This window comes from Enhydra lutris, unplaced genomic scaffold (genome assembly GCF_002288905.1).
Source record: "Enhydra lutris kenyoni isolate GAN:26980312 unplaced genomic scaffold, ASM228890v2 scaffoldscaffold11, whole genome shotgun sequence".
Taxonomy (NCBI): Eukaryota; Metazoa; Chordata; class Mammalia; order Carnivora; family Mustelidae; genus Enhydra; species Enhydra lutris.
This window is the reverse complement of record NW_019154095.1, coordinates 28,538,741-28,563,459: the sequence shown is the minus strand read 5'-3', so window position 1 is coordinate 28,563,459 and position 24,719 is coordinate 28,538,741. Positions and strand designations below refer to the sequence as shown.

General features: G+C 37.9%; 2 protein-coding genes across 2 annotated transcripts in view; one reads left to right on the top strand and one right to left on the bottom strand.

Annotated features, from left to right (window-relative positions):
* Positions 1 to 10,616, bottom strand: part of LOC111144475 (Werner syndrome RecQ like helicase) — a 143,651-nt gene extending 133,035 nt beyond the window's left edge. Inside the window, exons 1-3 of the mRNA XM_022498779.1 lie at positions 10,578 to 10,616; positions 5,395 to 5,440; positions 2,571 to 2,705 (exon numbers count right to left, since the gene is read on the bottom strand). The gene's annotated coding sequence lies outside the window, so the exon portion shown is untranslated. The remainder of the gene's footprint in view (positions 1 to 2,570; positions 2,706 to 5,394; positions 5,441 to 10,577) is intronic.
* Positions 10,617 to 11,697: 1,081 nt separating this feature from the next.
* Positions 11,698 to 24,719, top strand: part of LOC111144628 (purine rich element binding protein G) — a 37,560-nt gene continuing 24,538 nt past the window's right edge. The window contains exons 1-2 of the mRNA XM_022499018.1: positions 11,698 to 12,561; positions 20,640 to 20,641. Of these exons, the coding sequence (XP_022354726.1) occupies positions 11,698 to 12,561; positions 20,640 to 20,641 (866 nt within the window). The remainder of the gene's footprint in view (positions 12,562 to 20,639; positions 20,642 to 24,719) is intronic.

Genomic DNA, 24,719 nt, shown 5'->3' with positions numbered 1-24,719 from the left:
GAAAATTAAATTGTGTCATTAATCCTTCCCTTTAATCTCTCATCTTAAAATAAATTATAAAGCTAAAATAGCCACACAAAACATACAATAACAAAAGTTTCATAACTTGGTATATAGTTTCAAAAACTTTAAAAATCAGAGTAAAAATCAAAAGTAACAGTAAATAGCAATTTAACAGAAACTTATAACAACTAAATGGGAGTAAAATTTAACTTCAGGATGCAAAGTTCTGCACTGCGTTGAAATGCAGCACTGCCACACATAGAAAGAAAAAAATGCATGAATTTTATTTATTTATTTTTTTGGAGGGGTAGGGAAGGACAGAGAGAGAGAGAGAGAGAGAATCCCAAGTAGGTTCCAAACCCTGCATAGAGCCCAACACAGGGCTGGATCCCACAACCCAAAGATCACGACCCAAGCCAAAATCAGGAGTCAGGTACTTAACTGAGTAAGTCGACCAGGAGCCCCAGAAAAATGCATAAATTTTACAACAAGATCAGTAAATATCAGAGAAAGAGTGAAAAATAAAGGAGACTGGGTAAAAAAGAAATTGGGAAATTAATATACAATTCCAAAAGCAACTGTAATTTTATCCAACGAAAATCTTTTGTAAGAACCTATCTCTTAAGACAGGGTGAGTGTACATAAAATGAATAAAAGAAAATATTAGCAATTTTGTGATTATATAGCTCCTAGAAGGCAAAAGTTATCTTCCATCCAACTGTCTTTCTACTGTACTTCAATGCCTTCATTTTTTAAAAAATATTATTTACTTATCTAGGGGAGAGAGAGAGATGGAGGGAAGGGCAGAGGCAGAGAATCCTCAAGCAGACTCTCCACGAAGCACAGAGTTCAATGAGGGGCTCACTCTCACCACCCACAAGATCATGACCTGAGCCGACACCAAGAGCTGGACACCTGACTGAGCCAGCCACACGCCCCTTCAGCGACTTCATTTTATGAATGAATAGCAAAAGCAGATCAGGTTCCAGTAGGTGATGACACATGCTGCATGTCAAAATTTCGTTAAGCGTTAAGAACTTCAGTATTTTGTTCAATGGCTTCTATTATTGCTACACACACTAGGAAGGTCCCATCCCTCTTTCTTCTTGGCTTCAAAGTCCCTAAAGAGAGGGTGACTCTATGCCTTCCTCTGAAAAACTGGCCTATCAGACAAAATATGGAAGAGATCATAAAATGTAGAGGTAAGAACCTGAAAGTCTGAAAGAAACAAAGGTCTGAAGTAGGCTCAGGAGAGAAGGTCACACTGGTTTCACTTATTTTGGGGAGAATATGAAATTACTCCAATTGTTTATTCTCCCATGAAGAAATTATTAAAAAGCCACCCTTTCTTAATTCTCCCATAAAATTAAGCATTTTCTCAAAAAAAAAAAAAAAAAAAGAAAGAAAGAAAGAAAATAACCTTTAAAAAAGGCTGACTACTACTACTAACCAGTTTTTATAAGAGATAAGCGTAACTTTTACCAAAGAGCTAAAGTCTCAGGGCACCTGAGTGGCTTAGTTGGTAGAGCATGCAACTCTTGATCTCAGGGTTATGAGTTCAAGCCCCATATTAGGCATGAAGCCTACTTAAAAAAACAAGAACAAAAACCAAAGTCTCCTAAAATAAGTAATTTTCCCCCAGTATCTTTACAGCAGGTAATTTACCTCTTCAATTAAAAGGAACAAATACTCTGACCGGATTCACATTAAGCGTACCAAATTAAGTACTTTTCTGTATACGAGCAAGAACCAATTAGAAAATATAATTTATACTTGAACTCAGTAACAGCAAAAATGACAACCTACTGAGAAATAAACCTAACATAAAATATATGAGACCCAATTAAAGACAACTAGAAAAGTCTACTAAGATATCCAAAAAGGGCTAGATAGGATACACTGAGCTCCTGGTCAGTTAGTCTCAAAATTATGTTAATTACATCAATATGCTCAAGAAGCAATACCAAGAAAAAAATGTCAACATGATTTTTCATCAAATCACACAGATTTATATTAAAGTTCTCTTGGAAGAGAATATCCTCAGAAGTAGTAAATATTTTTTGAAAAATAAGACCAATAAGGGGAAGCTCACTCTAAATAGGAAATGGTACAAAACAATAGTAATTAAAATCATGTGGAACTGATATAAAAAGAGATATAAAACAAGAGAATAAAATATACCATGTCTAGAAACAGATCCATGTAAATACAGAAATTTCATATACAATAAAGGCATTTGCTGTCTTTATTTTTTTTTAAGATTTTATTTATTTGTCAGAGAGCACAAAAGCAGAGGGAGTGGCAGGCAAAGGGAAAAGCAGGCTCCCTGCTGAGCAAGGAGCAATATCTGGGACTTGATCAGAGGGTCTTGGGGGATCATGATCTGAGCCAAAGGCAGAAGTTCAACCAACTGAGGCACCCAGATGTCCCATTTCTCATTTTCAGAAAGAACAAAGTATTCAATGAATGAGGCCAACAAAACTGTCTATAATCCTGATATATCATTATCAGCAAAAATTTAAAAGATTAATCATATATATTTGCAAGAGAAGAAAAACTGGCCTTACCATTTTCAAAGACATTTCGTAGAAGTTATCAGCATTTTAAACTGCATACCCTTCAAGTCACCAATGGTATCTATCCTATGGAAATACACGCACACATGGACCAAGATATATGCAAAGGATGTTCATTACATCAATCTGTAAGAGCAAAAATACAAGAAGCAATTAGTAAGGTAAAATTAATAGTTAAGTAAACAATGACATAACCATAAGATGGCATAGTAAGCAGTTAGTAAGAAAACAGAACTACATGTATTCAGATGACAAGTTCTATAACTTGTGCTAAGTCAAACAGGAAAAGCTAAGTGTCAACAGTAGTCACCATTTAAATTTCAAAATACAAAATGACATTCTGTGTACATATAATGCAAAGAACAATCCAGGAGGATACATATCAGTTAATGGGGGCCCCTACAGGGAAAAGAATGAAACTGAAGTCAGGTATATGAATGGAGAGTTTGAACATTCTATAGTTTGTTTCTGAAAAAGCATCTCTCTCTCTCTCCCGTCCTTCATCCTCCCTCCAGTCTTTCTCTTTCTTGCAATCTCAGAGTAAAAGAGCCTCTGTAAATAATGAAAACAATAATGATTTATAGTTTTCCAATCTGGGATCCTGAAGATAAACAAATTCTCACAGTTTTAGTAAAATCAAGAATGAGAGGGGCAAAACTAGGCTGATTATCCTAATACTAGAAAAGAGGGTAACAAACCCATTTAGTCCATCCCACCACCCCCCTTGTGTACAATAGCAAAGCACTTTCGAAGAGAATGACCTCATCACCAGTACCAGGAATGAAACCCAACTGTTTTAAGGTCGGGGGGGAAGTCCTATTCCACCTGCCACACAACTGACTGAGGGGCAGGAATTACAACCTAAGTCTCAGTTCTCTGGTCTCTATCCCTTGTCCATAACTATAAGATCCAAAGTGATCCTCAGAAGTCTCTTTCCATGGTATGGGAAGGGATGCTTTTGCTACTGCTACATATGAAGGAAGAAATATATTACCAGGGTGGATGCACACAGCCATCTTCCAACTATAAAAGAAATCACCCCGAAGGTAAAACACTTTCATGCCTTCTTTGTAGAAGAGGGTCAGGCATGGCCAGAAAAATAGAACCCTGACTGAATTTGCCTGCAGGCCACTCTATTTCAGGGTGTATCAATTAAGCAGGCCAGTAACCTTTCTTTGCTAAAGTCAACTTGACTTGGGTTTCTCAATATTTGCAATTAAAACATCCCTGCTGATGGGATGGAGTAAGTAAAACTCAATGCTACTTTTTGAACTGACTTTTTCAAGACTATATAGAATTCCATTTTCTCTATTTACCATAATTTATTTAACTATTCCCTATTGATGACAGGTGGCTTACAAATTTTATCACCAATAACAGTCAATGAACACCCTTATGTGCATCTTTAGGCATTCATATTATTATTTCTATAGGACAGATTCCTAAATCGATGAAATTACTAAGTCACAGAAAACTCCTACTTCTCTGCCTGCCTTCTCACCAATAAATTATTCACAATCCTGAGAGAGAAGACAAGCCAAAGAAGACTACACAGAAAGCAGAAAAAAATTTCTACAGAGGCTGCACTATAATAAGCCTTTGGTGAAAGATTTCAAACTGACAACTAAGAAAAGATGCCATATGTCACCTGCCACTCTTATAAGAACACTTGGGTCAAAGAAAAGAAGTCCAAGAAGGGCTTATGGGTTGACTATGAGTTGTAATATAACCATATGTAATTCAACATCTAACTTTTCAGGTTGGGTATAGATCAAGTTGGTGATATCTGAGTTGCATGTTAATGGACCATTATCATCACCATCAACATCAGTATTATGGCCATTTACATCTACATCCCACCTTTTTTTCCCCTCTACTTGTCCAAGGGCTTATAATCTTTGATACAAAATTTCCAAAGAAGATAGTGCCTCTCAGTTTTCTGACTAGTTCTCCAATTACCTTGCCTACGCCCTGCTCTACTCATTTGTTCCCATGGGGATGCCATGTCATTACCAATGACTGAATCTCTCTATAATCTTAATTCTAAGCATCTCATTCCCCAATCAACATCTCCTATTTTTCAGGTTCATTCCCTGTAGAAATTAAATTCAAACAATCCTCTGACTCAACTAGGACCTAAAATCTAATGGTCCTGCTACCTTTTCACTCTCCATACCCCCAAGTAGTCCTTAATTCCCCCTTGACCAGTTTAAATTGCAAATTTTAACCACTATATAAAGTGGTTTAATGTAACCACTTCTTTCATACTCCCTTAACTTCGCTGCCCATCTCTGGTTTCGTGTTTCTCTCCTATCAAAACTCTAACCCTGAATAAGAAAAATTCTCTGCCTACTCTGTGCCTATACCAATGCAGCTAAATGAATGCAGCATGTGAAAAACACAACCATGTTGACTGGTCTCACCTTAAATTTATGACCACCATCCTCAAGTGCATCCTCCAACTTCCTAGGAATTCTACAATTTTTCACTTACCTATTTACCATCCTCACCTTCATAGCTTTTCCTCTCTACTTAAACCCAACACATCTCCTCCCCATCCTCATTCTCAGCTCACACCTTGCTTCAGATTTCACTGAAAAGAAAAACAATTAAAAAAGAACTTCCATAGGTCCGTACCCTGTAGTTTAGTCACATAATTGTATCTATACCCATATACTCTGCCATGACGGTTAATTTTATTGTGTCAACTTGAATGGGCCACAATGTGCCCAGGTTTTCAGTTAACCATTATTCTGGGCATGTCTGTCAGAGTGTTTCTCGATGAGATTAGCATTTGAATTAGCAGACTACATACTGCAGATTGGTCTTCCTGGGTGAGCCTCGTCCAATCTGTTGAAGGCCTAAATAGAACAAAAAGGCTGAGTAAGAAAAATTCACTCTCTGCTTGAACATATTCAATCTAGGTTATTAGTCTTTCATCTTCAGAATCAGACTTGGAATGAAACACATACCATGAGCTCTGCTGGTTCTCAGGCCTTCAGACTTGGACTAGAACTATGCCTTCAGCTCTCCTACATCTCCAATTTGCCAACTGCAGATTACGTGTGTGTGTGTATGTATGTGTGTATAATATAGATAATATATAATAACATATAGTATATGTAATACACAATACATACAACACACACACATTATAGTATATATCTCTCACAATAAGGAATTGGGAACTAGCCCATGCTACTAAGGAGGCTGAGAAATATATATACACATCGATATCAACATCGATATAGGTATCAGTATAGTGCGCGCGTACACACACACACACACACACACACACATATATCCCATGTGCTATCTGTGCTCCTAAATCCAGCCCCTCCCTGTGTGCACTAGATTCCATACTCAAGGGCATTTTCCCCCTCTCTCATGCATCACCAATTTTTCTCTCTCTACTTGTCTCCCAGAAAAGTCCCAAAGTCCCATCAGTATATACACATACTGCGATTTCTTCCATTTTTAAAACACACTCTTGGCTAACTACTCCATTCTTTTCCCCCTCGTTATAGAAAAACTACTCAAGAGAGTCATCTGTACCAGCAATTCCATTTCCATTTCTTCCACTGTCTCTTAAACTCACTATAACCACTCCATCCCACCAAAAGGGCTCATACCAAGGTACCAATGACTTTCATGTCACCAAATCCTACAGTCAATTCTCAGTCCTCATTTAGCTCACTACATCAGCAACATATGACACAATCAGTCACACCCACCTTCATAAAACATTTTATTAAACTTCTGTGACAATTCTGGATTCTCCACCTACATCAGTAAGAATTCCTGCTCAGTATCTTTTTTTTTAAGATTCTATCCATTTACTTGATAGAGATAGTGTACAAGCAGGGGGAGTGGAAGGCAGAAGAGGAGAGAGAAGTGGACTCCCCACCTAGCAGGGAGTCCAAGGCAGGGCTCCATCTCAGGAACCCAGGACCCTGGGATCATGACCTGAGCCGAAGGCAGACGCCCAACTGACTCAGCCACCCAGGTGTCCCCTTTCTCAGTATCTTTTGCTGGTCCTTCCTTATTTCCCCAATCTCTAAACATCACGGCATTCTAGATTCAGGTTACAGACCTTTTCATTCTCTTCTCTTTACATTCACTTCCTTGAAAATCACAACCTGATGGCTTTAAAATAATCTATAGCACACTGATGACTTCCAAACTTATATAAACAGCCTGGCCCACTGCTCTGAACTTCAAACTTGTATATCCAATTACTTACTATATACTTGATTTCTAATGGGCATATCATGTCAATATGTATAAAAATTTCCCCAAACTGCTCCTTTTATAAGTTAGAGTTCTCAGTAAGTGCACCTTCATCCTTCTGATTACTCAGGCCAAAATCCTTAGTCATCCTTGCCTCTTTCTTTCACACTTCACATCCAATCTATCAGCAAAAATTTTACCTTCAAAATAAAGCTGAATCTACCTTCTATCACCACCTTCACAACTAAAATCTTGGTTCAAACCTCATTACTTCTTATCTCCTTGCCTCTACAATCTATTCCCAAAATAGTAGCCAAAATGATTCTGTTGAAAGATAATTCAATTTAAAGAATGATACACCATAACCAAGTGAGATTTACGCTAGGAGTACAAGAGTGGTTCAACATAAAATCAATCAATGTAATGTATCACTTTAACAGAATAAGAGAAAAATACCACATAATCATCTCAATTAACACAAAAAAGGCATCTGAAAAATCCAACACTGTCTCATAATAAAAGAGACTCAAAAAACTGGGAGTGGAAGGAACTTCCTCAAAATGATAAAGGGCATTTATAAAAAACCCACAGCTAATACATTCAATGGTGAAAGACTGAAGTTTTCACTCTAAGAGCAAGACAAGACTAGTGAGCATATCAAAATGTGTATGATTTTTGAGTCACGATGCTATACCACTGAAATTAATTTACTATTATATATCAACCATCCTTTGATATAAAAAAGAATTACTTGGGGGTCACCTGGGTGGCTCAGTCGGTTAAGCATTTACCTTCAACTCAAGTTATGATCCCAGAGTCCTAGGATCGAGCCCTACATTGGGCTCCCTGCTCAGCGGGGAGTCTGCTTCTCCCTCTCTCTGTGTGTAATTGCTTGCTCTCTCTCTCTCTCTCAAATAAATAAATAAGTAAATCTTTAAAAAAAAAATTCAGAATTATTTTTAAAAAGCAGGACAGGGATACTCACTTTCACCACTGCTATTCAACACTGTATTGGAAATTCTGGCCAGAGAAATTAGACAGGAAAAACAAATAAATAAAAAGCATTCAAACTGGAAATGAAGTAAAACTCTCTCTATTCACAGATGACATGATGCTACATACAAAAATCCCAAAGAATCCACAAGAAACTTACTAGATCTAGTAAGAAAATTTAGCAAAGTTGGAGGGTATATGATCAACACACAAAAGTCAGCTGTGTTTTATATACCAGCAATGAACAATCTGAAAGAAAATTATGAAAGTAATTTCATTTATAATAGCATCTAAAAGAATTAAATACTGGCACAAATTTATCCAAGGATGTGAAAAACTTGTACACTGCCAAAACATTGCTGGAAAAAAAAATGTGAAGATACCAACTAACGGAGGGGTGCCTGGGTGGCTCAGTCAATTAAGCATCTGCCTTCAGCCCATGTCAGGATCTCGGGATCCTGGGATCAAGGCCCACATCAGGCTCCCTACTCAGTGGAGAGTCTGCTTCTCCCTCCCCCTTTGCCCCACCCCCCAGCTCGTGCTCTCTCGCTCTGTCAAATAGATAAAATCTTTAAAAAAAAAAGAAAAAAGAGGAAGAAAATTATTTGGAGTAGATATGGAGAAATTGGAATCCTTGCAACATCGCTGGTTGAATATAAAACAGGGCCACCAATGTGGCTGTGCCGTTAGTTCCTCAACAAGCTAAACAGAATTATCATATGATCCAGCAAGTCCACTCCTAGGTATATACCCAAAAGAAATGAAACAGGAACTCAAGCAGATATCTGCAATATCCAATGCAGAATCATTCACAACAGCCAAAAGTGGAAAAAAACCCAGTGTCCATCAACAGATAATTAGATAAAACATAGCATAATCACACAATGGAATATTATTCAGCCATAAAAAGTAATTAAGTTGATACATGGTACAACATGGATGAACCCTGAAAGCATTATGCTGATTGAAATAATCCAGATGCAAACACACAAATATTTTTTTAATTAATTAAAAACAAAAATAAAAATAAATTTAAGATCCCTAATATTGTGATTCCAGAATAAGCAAATTCATAAAAAGAGATTATATTAGAGGTTACCAGGGGCTAGGCAGAGGGGGCAATAGGGAGTTACTGCTTAACTAACCAGTTAGTTAGAATGTGTTTGGGGTGAAAATTTTTTAAAATAGTGGTAATGAGAACACCTGGGTGGCTCAGTGGGATAAGCATCTGCCTTCCACTTGGGTCATGGTCCCAGGGTCCTGGGATCGAGCCCAGCATCGAGCTCCATGCTTAGCAGGAAGCCTGCTTCTCCCTCTCCCACTCCCCCTGCTTGTGTTCCCTCTCTTGCTGTCTCTTCTGTCAAATAAATAAAATCTTTTTTTAAAAAAAACCATTCCAATGATGGTGTTTCCCTGATAAAATTCTTCAACAGCCTCCCATCTCCCTCAGAATGAAAACCCAAATTTTCAAAATACCCTACCAGGTTCTACACTATCTGCCCCCTACTCTTTCCTGTCTGATTTTATCTCCTACAATTCTTCCCTATTTCATTCTGCGCTTACTGGTCTCCTCAGCTGCTCTCTGAACACAAAAACAGGCTTCTTCAGGGCCTTTGCACCTTCTTTCCCCCAGATAGCCACAGATCTAGCTCTCCCATTTCCTCAACTCTTTTTTTTTTTTTAAAGATTTTATTTATTTATTTATTTGAGAGCGAGACAGTGAGAGAGAGCATGAGGGAGGAGAAGGTCAGAGGGAGAAGCAGACTCCCCATGGAGCTGGGAGCCCGATGTGGGACTCGATCCCGGGACCCCGGGATCATGACCTGAGCCGAAGGCAGTCGTCCAACCAACTGAGCCACCCAGGCGTCCCCATTTCCTCAACTCTTTACTCAAAAATTACCTTTTGAGTGAGGACTTCCCTGGCAAGCTACTATAAAACTGCAGCTCCCTACTCCCACCCACAGCCATCATCCCTCTTTATTACTCTTGAAAGGATTTTCACCTTCTGACATACTGGGCATTTAACTTACTGTCTATGTCTCTCCAAAATGTAAGGTCCAAAAGCAGAAAGATTTGTGCCCCTTTTGTTCAGTGTTGGTATCCCCAGAGCCTGGGGAAGTGCTCAATAAATATTTGTTAAGTTAATAAAAGGAGACCACTATTCAATGACATCAAAATCTAAACTCCCCTATCCATCCCAATATCCCTAAAAGTAACATACCAAATTATACAAAACCTGAAGTACCATGACTCTAAAGACCGCTAAAAAAGCATCCTAAGGATTTCATACCATAGGGACTGGTATTTTAACATACTCAAATCTATCCAGAAAACAACTCAGATTCAGCCGGGGGTGGGGGGGAGGGAATACGGATTAAACGATTTAAACTCAAGAAATCCAACTTAATTTGCTAAATTACACACAACATTTTATCTCCCCTGACTCTGCTGTATAAATGGAGTGGCTCCACTTCTGCAGGAGTAAAGGCTGGATCCGAAGGGCACAATCCTAAGGCCCCAAGACAGGCAACCGGTGGCACAAGATGAGGGAGGGAAGCTCTGGGCAGGCCAGCGGCAGGTGGCGAGGGGTGCCCTTTGCCTGTCTGCTCCGGAGGTGGAAAGGGGCAGAGGACACCCATTTCTGACGCACCTCCCACACATTGTCCAGAGGCCTGGTCTGCGGGACTGAGCACCTCCAATGCCGGAGAGAAGGCTGGAATGATCGAAATCCCGGGGTCTGGAGCTAGCTCAAACGGGGTGGAGAGGACACGTTACCCGGAGAAGAGACAGTTCAACCGGCCTCCTCTTTCAGCTGGATGACTCGGGAAGTGCCACAACAGCAGGGCCTGGAATCCAGGACAGGTAGCAATTCGACAGACTTTATTCCCGCGCTGCGGAGCGCACGCCGCTGCGTCACGGCGCCCCCAACACACATCAGCTCTGGAAGGCGGACGCCCCGCCCCGTCGCCGTTCTCCGCTCCTGTGGCGCTGCAGCCCGGCCACCAAGCCCAGCTGGCTACGCGGCGCGCATGCGCAAAGCCCCTCGCTGCCGCTGAGTACTCCGGGAGGTGTAGTCTCTGTGCGGGCGCCGGTGGGCCGCCAGAGTCCTGCGTCCCGGCGGAACCTGGAGAAGTCTGAACACACTCGGCACCCCCGTCCTCATTCCCATCTTCACACCTGTCCAGTCACCTCGCACTTACGCTCCGTCCCCGCGCGCTGGGCTTCGGTCTCGGCGCGCCCGCAGGAAGAGCGCGAGACCTTCCCTTCAGCAGGCTGTGCTGGAGGAGGCGGGGTCCACGGCCCGCCCCCTGCCGCCACCCCCCCGCCTCCCCTCCTGGCGGGTATCGGGCCGGTGCCCGAAGAGAGGCGGCGGCCCCCGCAGCGGCCGCAGGAGGGGCGGCGGCGGCGGCGGGCGCCGCAGGCGATGCCCCTGCCGGGCTGCGCCGGCGGGGGACGGTGCGAGCGGCGGCGGGGGAGCTGGCGGGGGGCAGCGGCTGCGGCGGCTGCAGCAGAGGGGCCGAGAGCTGGCGGCGGTGGCGGCGGTCGTGAAGGGCATCGGTAGCGGCGGTGATGGCAGTATCGATGTGAGTGTTGGCTGACTGGGGTCCCCGGGGCTGCGCAGCCCGAGGCTGGCGGTCCGGCGGCGAGCGGGAGGCCAGGGCGGCGGAGGGATGCTCTGTGCGCGGTTCAGAGCCGGGAGACGCCGCCTCTCGCCGCCGACGGTCGGGCAGAGGCTGGAGCCGGGGCTCTGCGGCTGCGGGCGCCTTGCACCGCGGCCCGGAGTGGGGGTCCCGGGCGGAGGCGGGGGCAGCGCAGGCCGAGGGGCGTCTGCGATTGTTCTCAACACCCCTCCCCCACCCCACCCCGTGTGTCTGTTTGTCACTTGCAGCTGAAGATGGAAAGAGCCAGGCGAAGGGGAGGCGGCGGCGGCCGCGGCCGCGGCGGCAAGAATGTAGGGGGCTCTGGCCTAAGCAAGAGTAGACTCTATCCCCAGGCCCAGCACTCCCACTACCCCCACTACGCGGCTTCAGCCACCCCTAATCAGGCTGGGGGCGCAGCCGAAATCCAGGAGCTGGCCTCCAAACGAGTGGACATCCAGAAAAAGAGGTTTTACCTAGACGTAAAGCAAAGCTCCCGGGGCCGGTTCCTAAAGATAGCCGAAGTCTGGATAGGGAGAGGCCGGCAGGACAATATCAGAAAGAGTAAACTGACTCTGTCCCTGTCTGTGGCAGCGGAGCTGAAGGACTGTCTAGGGGACTTCATCGAGCATTACGCCCACCTGGGCCTGAAAGGCCACCGGCAAGAGCATGGCCACGGCAAAGATCAAGCCTCCAGGAGGAGACAGAAGCACTCGGCACCCTCCCCACCTGTCTCTGTAGGGTCCGAAGAGCACCCTCATAGTGTCCTCAAAACAGACTACATAGAGAGGGACAATAGGAAGTATTATCTAGACCTAAAGGAAAATCAACGGGGTCGCTTCCTAAGAATTAGACAAACCATGATGCGAGGGACTGGCATGATAGGTTATTTTGGTCACAGTTTGGGCCAAGAACAGACTATTGTGCTCCCAGCACAAGGAATGATTGAGTTCCGTGATGCCTTGGTTCAGCTCATTGAAGACTATGGCGAAGGGGACATAGAAGAACGAAGAGGTGGAGATGATGACCCACTTGAACTCCCAGAGGGGACTTCTTTCAGAGTGGACAATAAAAGGTTCTACTTTGATGTGGGCTCTAATAAATATGGAATTTTCCTGAAGGTAAGTGAGGTGAGGCCACCTTACCGTAATACTATTACTGTTCCATTCAAAGCTTGGACAAGGTTTGGGGAGAATTTTATCAAGTATGAAGAAGAGATGAGGAAAATTTGCAACAGCCATAAAGAAAAGAGAATGGATGGCAGAAGGGCCAGTGGTGAAGAACAAGAATGCCTCGACTAGAGTGAAATTGAACTCCATCAGGCAAAATTTAAAATCATAAATTGGCTAAAAGTACTGATCCATAATCATTTGAAGAAGTTTTTCCTCTTTTTTTGGCCCTTTGTTATTAGTAATACCTCTGGTAGTTTATACTTCAAGGAGTCTGATTCTCATATTATACACAGAATATTATAATTCTTAAGGGAATTCCAACCTTCCCAGAGCTAAATAGTTCAGCTGCTTCACCTGCTCCAGACTATTGAAGTATGCAAATCAGCACAAAATGTGATATTCTGACATTCTAAATACCATAACTAAGATTTACATTGCACTATGACATGATCCCGAGAAAATATACATATACTTAATATGGAAGTGTGAATTTCTATTTAACAAGTTCCCCGAAAAAGTATTCCAATCCCTATTTCATTAAAAGCTGCTAAGCTTACCTGTAGGGCAGTTACCACAGAAATAGAAATTGACCTCAAGTATAGTATAAATATATTTCTTTATAAAAGTACATGTAGAAATATATTAGTTGTTCACTGGATGACTGAATATCAAAAGTACCATGAAAGAATTAAATCTTACAGTTATGATAGGATTCTATAATTTCAAATTTTGTGGTAACCCTGCAGTGATAGTTGCCATGTCAAAGCCGTGGGAGAGTTTTAATTGGTTATTCTAAACTAGTTGTAATCCCATCTTTACCTCTATTCACTATACCCTTTATTTTTATTGACTTTCCAAAGTTTGAAGAATTACTTTTATGTCACTGTTGAGTGGGAGGCTTCATCCTATGGCTTTGCTATGGAAATCTTGGTGTTTTAGCCTTTCATGCTAATTTGAAGGTTGTGCGAGGTTTTTTCCCAAAATATATCATGGACTCAAGGTGTTATATTTTATGCTTCTTCTTTAGCACTATTTCAGAGGGGTTGGTGCACCAGTTAACTGATACAAAAATACATCTGTAATAATACATTTTAGTAGCACTTTTGCGATTGCTACCCTTAAAACCGTGTCAACACTTCCAATATAAACCTGGCTTTTACAGGTATTTTAATTCCAGAAAGAAAAAAAAAAAAATCTTTTTCTAAAAAGTATTTAGAATATAAATTTTCAGCCTGTGAAAATTATTTAAGGATTGGTTATAAACATATTTGAAAGGAAAATTCAGGCATTTTCCAAGGTGCTCTTTATGATACTTAAAAATAAGGTTTACTTTACACAAGACTCGCCCATTTACCTGTATTAAAAATTACTTTCCAGGAAGTGCCACAGCAATTTTTCAACACCTAAGCAATTTTTAAACAAGTGGTTATAGTGTATATGTGTACCAACCCACCGTGTATTAACTGACTGGAATTTTATCTGTTGAGCTGCATTTTATTCTGATTGAAATTATTGTCTTTTATCTTGGCTTTATTCACCTCCCACACAATAAGTCCATATAATCATCTTTAAGAGCCAGACACTGATTTCAACCCCCAAATATAGCTCTCATTGATGAGAGCTGGCTGCATGGATTGAGATCAGAATGTAGCTCTCCTTTTATATGCTATAAGTAGTTCAAAATTATTTTAATAATTTTTTCCTTCAGCAGTTTGTCCCCAAATCCATTTAAGTAAGGTCACTAAGAGAACTTTGTGAGTTAAAAAAAGAATATTTCTGGCTTATCTTATTTCAAAACAAGCAATCAGTAACCCAGATATATACGCTGGTATTGGTTTTCAGATTGTATTTCATGTTTCCTCAAGTAGTATGAAGGAATCTCATTAGTTCATTATAATTGTGGACCATCTGGATTACTATGGAACAACTGAAGGTTAGAAGATAATGTTAGTACTAGAGTTAATAGCACATGGTGGGTGTTGAGACTCTAAAAGTAGCAAGGATCTTTAAGCAGTCCTAACTGTAAAATAACTATTGTAGACTTGATAAAAAGTAGTTCTTGGTATATGAAGGAGTGATGTGCACTTGAATTACTGTACTACTGATTGTTATTGCTGCCCATCATAGTGCCTACTAATAATTATCAACCTGTCAGATTTTGGCAAACTGGAGTGATGAATGTTCCAGTATTCGAGTGTTCCTATCACTATTGCTATGACTATACACTCTTTCTTAAAACCTTCCCTCCTAAAATATTTATATCCATTAAATCTACATGATTTCTTTTTTGGTTTTAGTCTGATAAGATTTGAGTGTTTATGTCTATATATATACATATGTGTGTATATATACATATACACAATACTATGTCAGACTTAAAGATAAATATCTTTAATTCATTGTATATAAATATTAATTTTGCATTAATTATTTAAGTCAAGAATTAGTTAAGTAGCCAAATCTTCTACCTTGTATGTATACTTCAAAGTTATTACCGTCTCAAAGCTATAGATTGGTAGATGCATATATACCGGCAACTGAATATACATTAGAATCACTAAGCCTTCTGCCAGTCCTTTTGTTTCACTTTTTTATATGTATTCATTGAAAAATGAAATGTTATGATTTTTTGATACTTAAAATTCCCAATTATTCATTAGCCATAATCAAATAAGATCCAGTTCAAAACTCTGGTATTAGGACATGTATTGCCATGTATCTTATAAAATAAGCTACTATTTTTTCTGTGCAATATGCATTTTATTTATTGTCATTTGTAACATAAATGAAGCTGCAAGTGTACATGGTATTCTTCAAAATAATAGGATCCCAGCCTTGAGGATATTAAACTCTTAAGGCAACTGGATGTTAGAAGTCAAAAAGTGAGCATTCAAGTTAGTAACCAAAATTACTAGTTCACTGTATAATTCTAAAACACTGATGATATTTGCACATAATAACCCAAGTATAATGTGGTATAGACTCAAAACTGTAATAATATAAGCTAGTAGTATGAGATTTGGAAACGGGTTCCTCATAATGGTTGGCAGTGTGCTCCTAGCAATTGAAAGCAACACTAATCTGTTGCTTATATGCAAAAGATGCAATGTATTATAAAAGTATTAAAAGTTCTGCCACATTTTATAATTTTCCTTGTTAAAGCCCCAAACTGCCATGTCCCTTAAACTTGAGTCAAACACAAACTTATTTGCACTAAAGAGCATGGCCAAAAAATAAACGACAGGGTGGAAAAGCTAGTTGGAACCTCTTGAAATAATTGGTTCTAATGGGAGAATTTCACATTTGTCTATTTGAAAGCTATATGGTCCAGGCAGACAATCTGTCAGTTCACTAATTTAATAATGCACTTTACCTTTTGTATATAGAAGATGTACATTTATGCCACTTGACAGGTGGGATGTGTTTCAATAACTATGTAGTTAGAATCTGTAGGGTGATCTCTTGCATGCAGACGTTTGTGTTGGAACTGCTATAATACAAGTTTCCATTAAATCAGTGTAATGGAGGAGGATAGAAGATGCTTTTTAAACAAGTCCCAATACATTTAACAAACACTTTTAAAGTAGAGTTCATATTTGTATTCTTAAGACCTAAAATCAATAAAAAAAAGACATATTTCTAGCCCAGCTTAGTATTACAGTTGAGACTATATCTAGTTGAGACTCCTCATAATACCCTGAAAGTTAATTTTGGGAATTTGTGCAGACAAAAAAAAAAATTTTAATAATTCTGTTTCATTGTTGATGTGTGTTAAAATGACTAATGAAAAGACAGTAGTACATTATACTGTATTAGAATTAAAAGTATGGTTGGCTGATATGGCATCATTAAGAAAACACCCAGACTAGAGAAATAAAGTTTCAAATTAAGAAAATGCAAAGAGCCTAAGAACCATCGCTAAAATAAACGTAGTATTATTTCAAAATTTGCAGAACTAACTTTCACCAACCAAAAAGGGTATTGGGAGATTTAGCATATCCTTTCATCCTAAAAACTTCCTGAGATGTACATTTGAAAACTAGATAATTGTTGCTTAATAATAGGTTGTATGTACTTTACTAAGAAACACTGTGTACTAATAATTCATTGAGAATATGCTATATTTACTGCATTCATTTTATATATATGGATAAGAATACATTATATATAGTCATTCTATCTTAATATATTCATGTATTTATATTGTAATTTTGCAAATATTTTCAGTAAAATAAACATTTATCTGAGCTGCACAATTTGAAGAGGATGAAATTGGAATACACCCTCAGACACTCATTTTTAATAAGCAGCTATCATTGAAAGTTGATGTATGTACTATCACTCCTTTAGATTTTGTCGTATGGTTTATTTTAATATTTAAGTGATTAGGACTTAATTTGAACTTTTAATGGTGTTCTGAAAATAATTTTTATAAGTGTGAGATATTTTTCCCCTGCTTATTTCAAAATGCCTTTCATTGGAACTATTTATAAAATCCTATTCCAAGCTTTATGTAAGGGCTTGGCTTAGTCACCACATAGTTTGAAGTCTGTCTTTACCAAAACACCAAACATCTTTGGCAGGATAAAATCTAAAGTAAACCACAAAGAGAAGTTAAAATTGATTCTATGCCAACAAAATAATACAGGTACAATTTTTAACACTGCCAAATAAGGTTCTTAAAGTCCTTCCGAAGTTTTCTTAAAGATTTCTTGAATTTCTAGAGATATGGTGGCTAATGGCTAACCCATCAGAAGAGAATAAGGATGTTAGTATGCTGGTGAGACAATCCATAGTCCACAGTGCTGTAGCAATGAGGTACAGGGAAAATGTTTTTTCCCAAGCTAAGGTCATGCAAAATTTGAATTTTTAGATCACAATTACTATCAGAAAGTAAATATAACAAAATTTAGGTAGGTGGATCTTGGGAAAACAATATATGCGTTAGTATACTTTCTTGTATATTGTGAAAAATTAGTCTTTTTTTCTTAATTTGACATGATTGTTAAAATTAATTTTAGTAGTGGTTTTTTAATCAATATTTTTGAATAGGGAAAACATATCTATGGTACAAATTTAAATGCTACAGTTAGTGAAAAATAACCAATGTTAACCAATTTCTTGTGTATCCTTCTAGAGTTACTCTGAATATACAAGCATATGTGTATATACATATATTCTTTTTGCACATCCAAATGAAAATATATACACTATCCTGTACCTAGTAATATCAATTTTAGATCTGTCATTTTAAATGAATTTTTTCCCTTTTATTCAGATACCATACTTGATCTAGTTAACATAGCACTTAATTTGAACTGTATTATTACCAAGGGAACCTCAAGGAAATTTTGAATGAATCCCACTGATATTTACTTAAAATGCAAATATATGTATATATTAATTTAAAATGTATAAATATCTAATTTCCCTTTCCTATCCCTAGCCACCTTGCCCCTCCTGTCTTCCCATCTTCCTTCCCACAGAAGAGTATTGGTCTTTTTCCTGAAGTAATAAGGTTCAGGACTGGCAGGATATTAAGCTATTTTACCAAGTGTTATTTTATCTTAACTGTGTTCTCCAATGAAAAAAACCCGTATTTAAAAGCTTTAACAAATTATCACTTTTAGTCAAGTTTTACTAACTCTGATATTATCTCATTTTTATCCAAAGACCTTGACATTATGAGAGCAAATGAGCACTAGAACTATAGTGGAAGTTTATGCTATGACTGTTGAAATCTTTTGATTTGTTAACATGAGCTTTATCTTTATGATGATAAGGTTATTAATGAATAATGCCTTTAGCAACTTAGTCAAATCCAGCCCTACACAAAAGGGTAACACTAGTCCTGATTGTTTAAAGCATTGATTCCCCCACAGAAGGACTCTGGTCCTTGGGACCAGAAGGGGTACTATGATGATTTGGAGAGAGATGAAAACTTTGGGGCTATGAGGTTTCAAATACAACTAAACCATCTCCATTCTCTACTAGAAGATTATAAAACAGTAAATTATTTTTTAAAATGAAGTTAGCATAGTGCTTTAATAGTTTTGCAAATCCCCCAGCCCCCCAAAAAGATCATTATTCTCTTTTCATTCATATCAAGCATGTATTTTAAAGTCACCTTTCTAATAACCACCAAGAAAAAATTATATGACAAATTGGAAGTTCTGTACTGGAACCCTGAAGGATACTATCTAGTTATAAATCAAATCAACCATAGTAAAAAATCCAGTACTATTTAGAAATACCTTAAAATATATGAGGATTGAGGAGGAATTTTTTTAATGGATTTGTTTCTGTAAATTTTACAAAAATTTTAAAAGGTTTAAAAAAATTCAACCATTGGTTTAAACTTTAAAATAATATCTCCATAATTGGTTGCATGATTTTCTGTTTGTAAAATGACAGAGTTGTTCTTAGAAGACAGAATCTTCTTAAACATATATTTTTAAAGCATAAAAGAGTTCTTTTAACGATGAATATCTCATCATCCTTTGCAGAATCTATAACATTGGTAAAAATCTCCAGATATTTACTTGTTAAGGCTTCAAATGGTTTTTATGTTTTGCTTCTTATTTAAAGAAAGGGGTCAAAAGGGAGGTAAATTCTCCTGCAGGAATGAGTTTTGCTTAAATTCAGGCTAAAAAAGTTAGGAACTTCCCATACGTAATCAAGGGTTTCCCATGTTAGTCCTTTCTGGTAAATTATGTTTTCCAAATTTTATCTTCTTTTGAACATCCTTTGTGAGAAATTGCTTATTCTTATTGAGGCCAGTGATATTTACCAGTGAGTAAAAACTGGCTCATAATGAAATTAGCGCTGCTATAGTGAAGTTAGTTTGCAATGTGAATATAAAGAAAATACTCATTTAAATGGAATATACAGTTTCTTATTTAGACTTATTTCTAAGTCTAATTTTAGACTTATTTCTAAGACTAAATAGGAGTTGCTTGTTCTCTCATTTTTTCCCCCTCGTATACTTAGTTTCTGTGTTATTTTATTCAAAGTTTTCATCATTCCCAGGAAATAGTAGGGGTAAAGAAAAGGAAAAGTAATCCCTAAGAAAATGTTCATAGTAGTTAAAAGTTAGAGTTGCTCAAAGTGTAAGATTAGGGGGAGAAAAACGCTTTTGTGGGGTTTTGTCTTTATCAAAATGATTATATAAACCTGTTTGCTTTATTTGATCTGATTAAAGATAGAATTTCTTTTGAGATGCCAATATTCAGAAATATTTACTATCTTATTTTTCTTAGAGAAAATGGCTCAGTAGTATAATACATACTTTTCAGGATTTTATTTATTACTTGTGGATTTGATGAGGTTGTTGTGTAGAGGTAACAAATGTACAAGTAAGAGAGAAGAGAAAGGTAGTGACTCATTATTTTATTTGCCTATAACAAGGGGAATCAGTATAACTGAAATGGGAGAAATAAGAAATTCTCAAAACCAAACCCCTATTTATTTAACCTTTAAAAGATAAGGAGGGCACATATTACTTGGAGCACTGGGTGTGGTGCATCAACAATGAATCTTGGAAGACTGAAAAAATTAAATTAAAAAAAATTAAAAATGATTTGAGAAAGAATAAAAAGACCCAACTCTGCCAGTGGACAGCCTCTCAGCAAACCATTTCCTTCAGTAGAAAGGCTTCCGTTTATGAAAAATGAACAAGGGGCTTCTGGGTTGCTCAATCCTGTAAGCATCTGACTCTTGGTTTCAGCTCAGATCATGACAGGGTCATGAGATCGAGCACTGCGTAGGTCTCTGCACTCAGCTCAGAGTCTGCTTGAGATTCTCTCCCTTTATCTCCCTGGTTCCCCAACAATCTCCCCGCTCCTGCTTACTCTCTCTCAAAATAAAATAAAGTCTTTAAAAAAAATAAATAAACAAGATCATGCTGGAAGCTAGTTCCCTCCTACTCTAAACTTCTAAAATTCTTTATCAATGGAGTGTGAAAGAAAAAAATAAGAGAGTACCAGAATTGGAAAATGTAAAACAGTCTCTCTTTATATTAAAAACAGCTGTAAAAATGCAGCAGTCTGTGATGATACCCAAAGAACATGCAGACGTGGTGGTTTTTTATCACATGTATGTACCTCTTTAGCCACACAAAATGAAATTTTGTTCCTAGTCCTTTTTAAGATCAAATTGTTATGCACTATCTACATAACTATCCTATGCTTTAATTTTTTTATGGAAATATTTTTGTTATCTATATGAGGTCTTATCCTTTGGAAGCATCACTTGTTTCTATATACTCTAATAATTTCTTATATTCTACATGGCAAAAGAATTTTAAAAATAACATCACTTCCTGAAATGTCATTGTACCTGAAATAACCTTAAATTACATTGCTAAATGATACACTGCTACTGTCACTGTAGGGGCCCCTGAGAAGGAAGTACTACCCTTGACCCCTATTTCCTTGGTCTGTTGAACATAGTATGTTACAATAATGTTGTTTAACAAAGGAAATCAGGAAGGGCACTGAACCGTGAACAGTAGGGTTCTACTTTAGAGGACCTGTAACTACTAGGGTGTACAAAGATAAAACATCATAATGAGTTTGTTTGTTTTGTTTTTAGCCTTGAGAAACTACCAAGGTTGATGATTGAAGGGGAAGAGAAAAACACACAAAGGTTTTTTGTCCCAGATGCATTTATTAGGTGCCCCGGTCCTCCAGTGGACAGTATGCTACCACCACTCTCCATAGAGCAAAGGTAAAAAAGAGAGACCTCTCCTGCTGGACTAATCTTTTTGGTGCCCATTTGTTTATCAAAGACAGTACTTAAGAGTAACCAAAGTGTATTTTGAAGTGTGTGTACACATACATATTTTATTAATTTCAAAATATCTGTGCACATAAAATTTCATTGCAGGCATATTCTATATACTAAACCAGCCTTTAGCCCGGTTCACAATAGCAATCTGGTTGGTCAGTTATCAACAAATTCTATAGAGTGAATTGGCTGTTGTAGAAATGTTTTTCTCCCCACCTCTTCTCAAAACAATAGATACATTTTATTGTTATATTGTTTCTTCTTCAATGTTGCTTGAAATCTAAGTGGGATATGAAAGAATCGTTTAGTTTTGTGATAATTTGCCCTTGCCATTTTGTAGAAATTGTCCTTAGCTTCCCATTTCAAACGTTCTGAGCAACTTTACCAAAAGAACACACGCAAGTGCCAGAAGTACCCATTAAATAAAACAGCAGAACCATAAGATAATAATTTAGAAAAAAGGATATGTACAAGACACCTAGATACAAAAAAAAAAAGTCCTTATCATTTGCTTCAGAAGCTGCTGTATTTTATTTCTAAGTTTTTCAGACTAGCAATGTGATTTATACCAATGGTTGACAGTCTAGAATCTCAATAGGATAAAATAGTTTGAAAGTTCAGTTGAATTTGTTACGGAATTTTATCTATTGCTTTTCTCCAGAAAAGGTAAGCCATACTATAATCATATATAGAAACAGAGTTCTAAAATTCCATCACTCTTAATCTTCCTCCCTTCTTTTTCTCCCTCTCATGCACTGTACCCTGTTGGAAGTGGGTAAGAACACTAATTTCTCCCACTACCCCCAGGGCCCCACTCCATCCTATTTGTTTAGGTGACAGTTGAAACACAATAGAGAAGGCTAAAGAAGTTGCCTTGTGAACTAGATCTATAAACTAAGAAAGAAGGGCTACTACTTCACTCAATTATTCTCAACACTCTTGCCATATTCCTTTACAGTAATTTAGGATGAATAGAAACATTTCACTTGGGAAGATATGGACTGAAAGGTCAGTTAATCTAACTTTCAGTACACAATCTTCAGGAAATAATTTGACTAGCATGATTGACAGGTAATTTCAGAAATGAGTTTAGCCTCTAGAGAAATTGCACCATGACCATTTTTAAAGAGAAGGTGGTAACAAAAGGAATTGTCAATCAAGATTTATTAGTACTAACAACTATTACTTATTGAATACCTACCATATATTAGGCATTGCTGAACCCCTTGTAACAATTCTAATCCTTCTAACAACCCTATTACTATCCCCATTTTAATATGATTTTCTGGAGATTTTTGAAACTAATTCAGTATTTCAGATGAAATATTAGTATTTCAGAACTAATATATTTGCACCCAAATTGACACCAAGCCAAAAGATTGTGCTCACTCAATTAAGCCAAAGTATCTTGAAGACTTCCTCCAAAATTTAAGCCCCCTGATTAATAAAGCACAATCTATCCTGGAACACCACTGGTAAATCTGCCTCAGATTACTAGGAATTATTTTATCCAAAACTATTACCTATGTATGGGGCTAGTACCACCAGGAGACACTCCTCATTAAAGGGTTCATCTAGTTCATTAAAGTTCAGTACTAATAGGGGCGCCTGGGTGGCTCAGTGGGTTAAAGCCTCTGCCTTTGGCTCAGGTCATGATCCCAGGGTCCTGGGATTGAGCCCCGCATCGAGCCCCACATCGAGCCCCACATCGAGCCCCGCATCTGGCTCCCTGCTCAGCGGGGAGCCTGCTTCCTCCTCTCTCTCTGCCTGCCTCTCTGCCTACTTGTGATCTCTGTCTGTCAAATAAATAAATAAAATCTTTAAAAAAAAAAAAAAGTTCAGTACTAATAAATACAATTTATTTGATCTTTAGTGTAGTTTTGACATTGAAACTCTAATCTCAACCAACTATGTCAATAATTTTGAAAAGAGATCAAATGATGAGAATAGAGATGGATCATCCCAATTTAATCCTTAAGGGCAAAGAGGAGACCAATTACCATTTACCGTGGATCTACAATTTCATTTTCATGAACCAAAACCAACTGATCGTGTTGAATTGATTTGGATATAAGTCTTATCAATATTAGTGAAAAGTTTATTTTTTCTTGCAACTCTTTTTACCATCTTATTCTTCCTATACCACTCTACTTATTTTCATATTTCATTACCAATTTTCCTCCTCTTTTCCTTATCCCCAGCAGAATAAACTGGTATGACTACCCGATTTACAGATACACATTTTCTCCATGACTCCAGGCCAGTGGTTTTCAAATTTTGCTGTGATTAAGACTCACTCAGAGGGTTCATTAACACACAAGATTGCTGGCCCCACTTCCTGAGTTTATGGTCTGTAGGTCTGGGATGGTGAGGAGAGGACCAAAAATTTGCATTTCTGACACATTCCCAAGTGATCTGATGCTGCTAAAATGGGGGCCTCACTTTAAGAACCACTGCTGTACGTTGATGTGATTTTACCTTAGCTACAAAAGACCGTGAAAGAGAAATGTGGTCAAAATAACTACAGCATCTTGGTTGGTAGAAAGAAGACTCAGAGCTTTTCATTCTGCCTTGAGAAATTTACAAATCTAAAACAATATTTTTTATAAATTGCCTAGACGTTAGATAAAAACCATTTTCTTCTCTTTTTATCCTTTCATTACATTTTATAACTTCTATCTGATTTTTTGACAGCACTCGAGATAATTCTGGTAGGGATTAATAATTATGAATTCTTATATGAAAAGTTTAGCATTCAAATTTATGGAGACAAGCATATTTTTAATTTGTTAAATAACTGATACATAAATCTTAGTAAAGGAAAGTAAATAATTTCTATACTCAACAGTTATTAATACAAGTGTTAGTGAATACTAAATATTAAAACTTGAAGGGACCCTAGGATTAGTTCAGTCCCTCAATTTTCCATTTGGTGACATATGTCATGTAGCTCAAATGATTCATAATTACTAAAGTAAGCCAGGTAAACAGAAAATAAAAGCTAAAGCTCAAAATGCTGATTGTTTCTTAAGATATATAAATGATAATAAATATACTAATTTCTTTTAAAAGCATATGTTTTCACCATTTTCCTGTGTCTTATCTATATGCGTAGGATAGAGGAACTATATATGTATTGTAATGTATTTATGATAATTTTTCAAATTAACAGTGGGACCCATTGATTTAAATCGAGAGATACTTCCCCTGGATGCTTGTTGAGCATATTTGAAAACATAACTAACATACTTAAAAATAATTGATATTATGTTTGCTAACCTGTGGACATTCCATAATTAATGTGTTGATCAAAATTAATA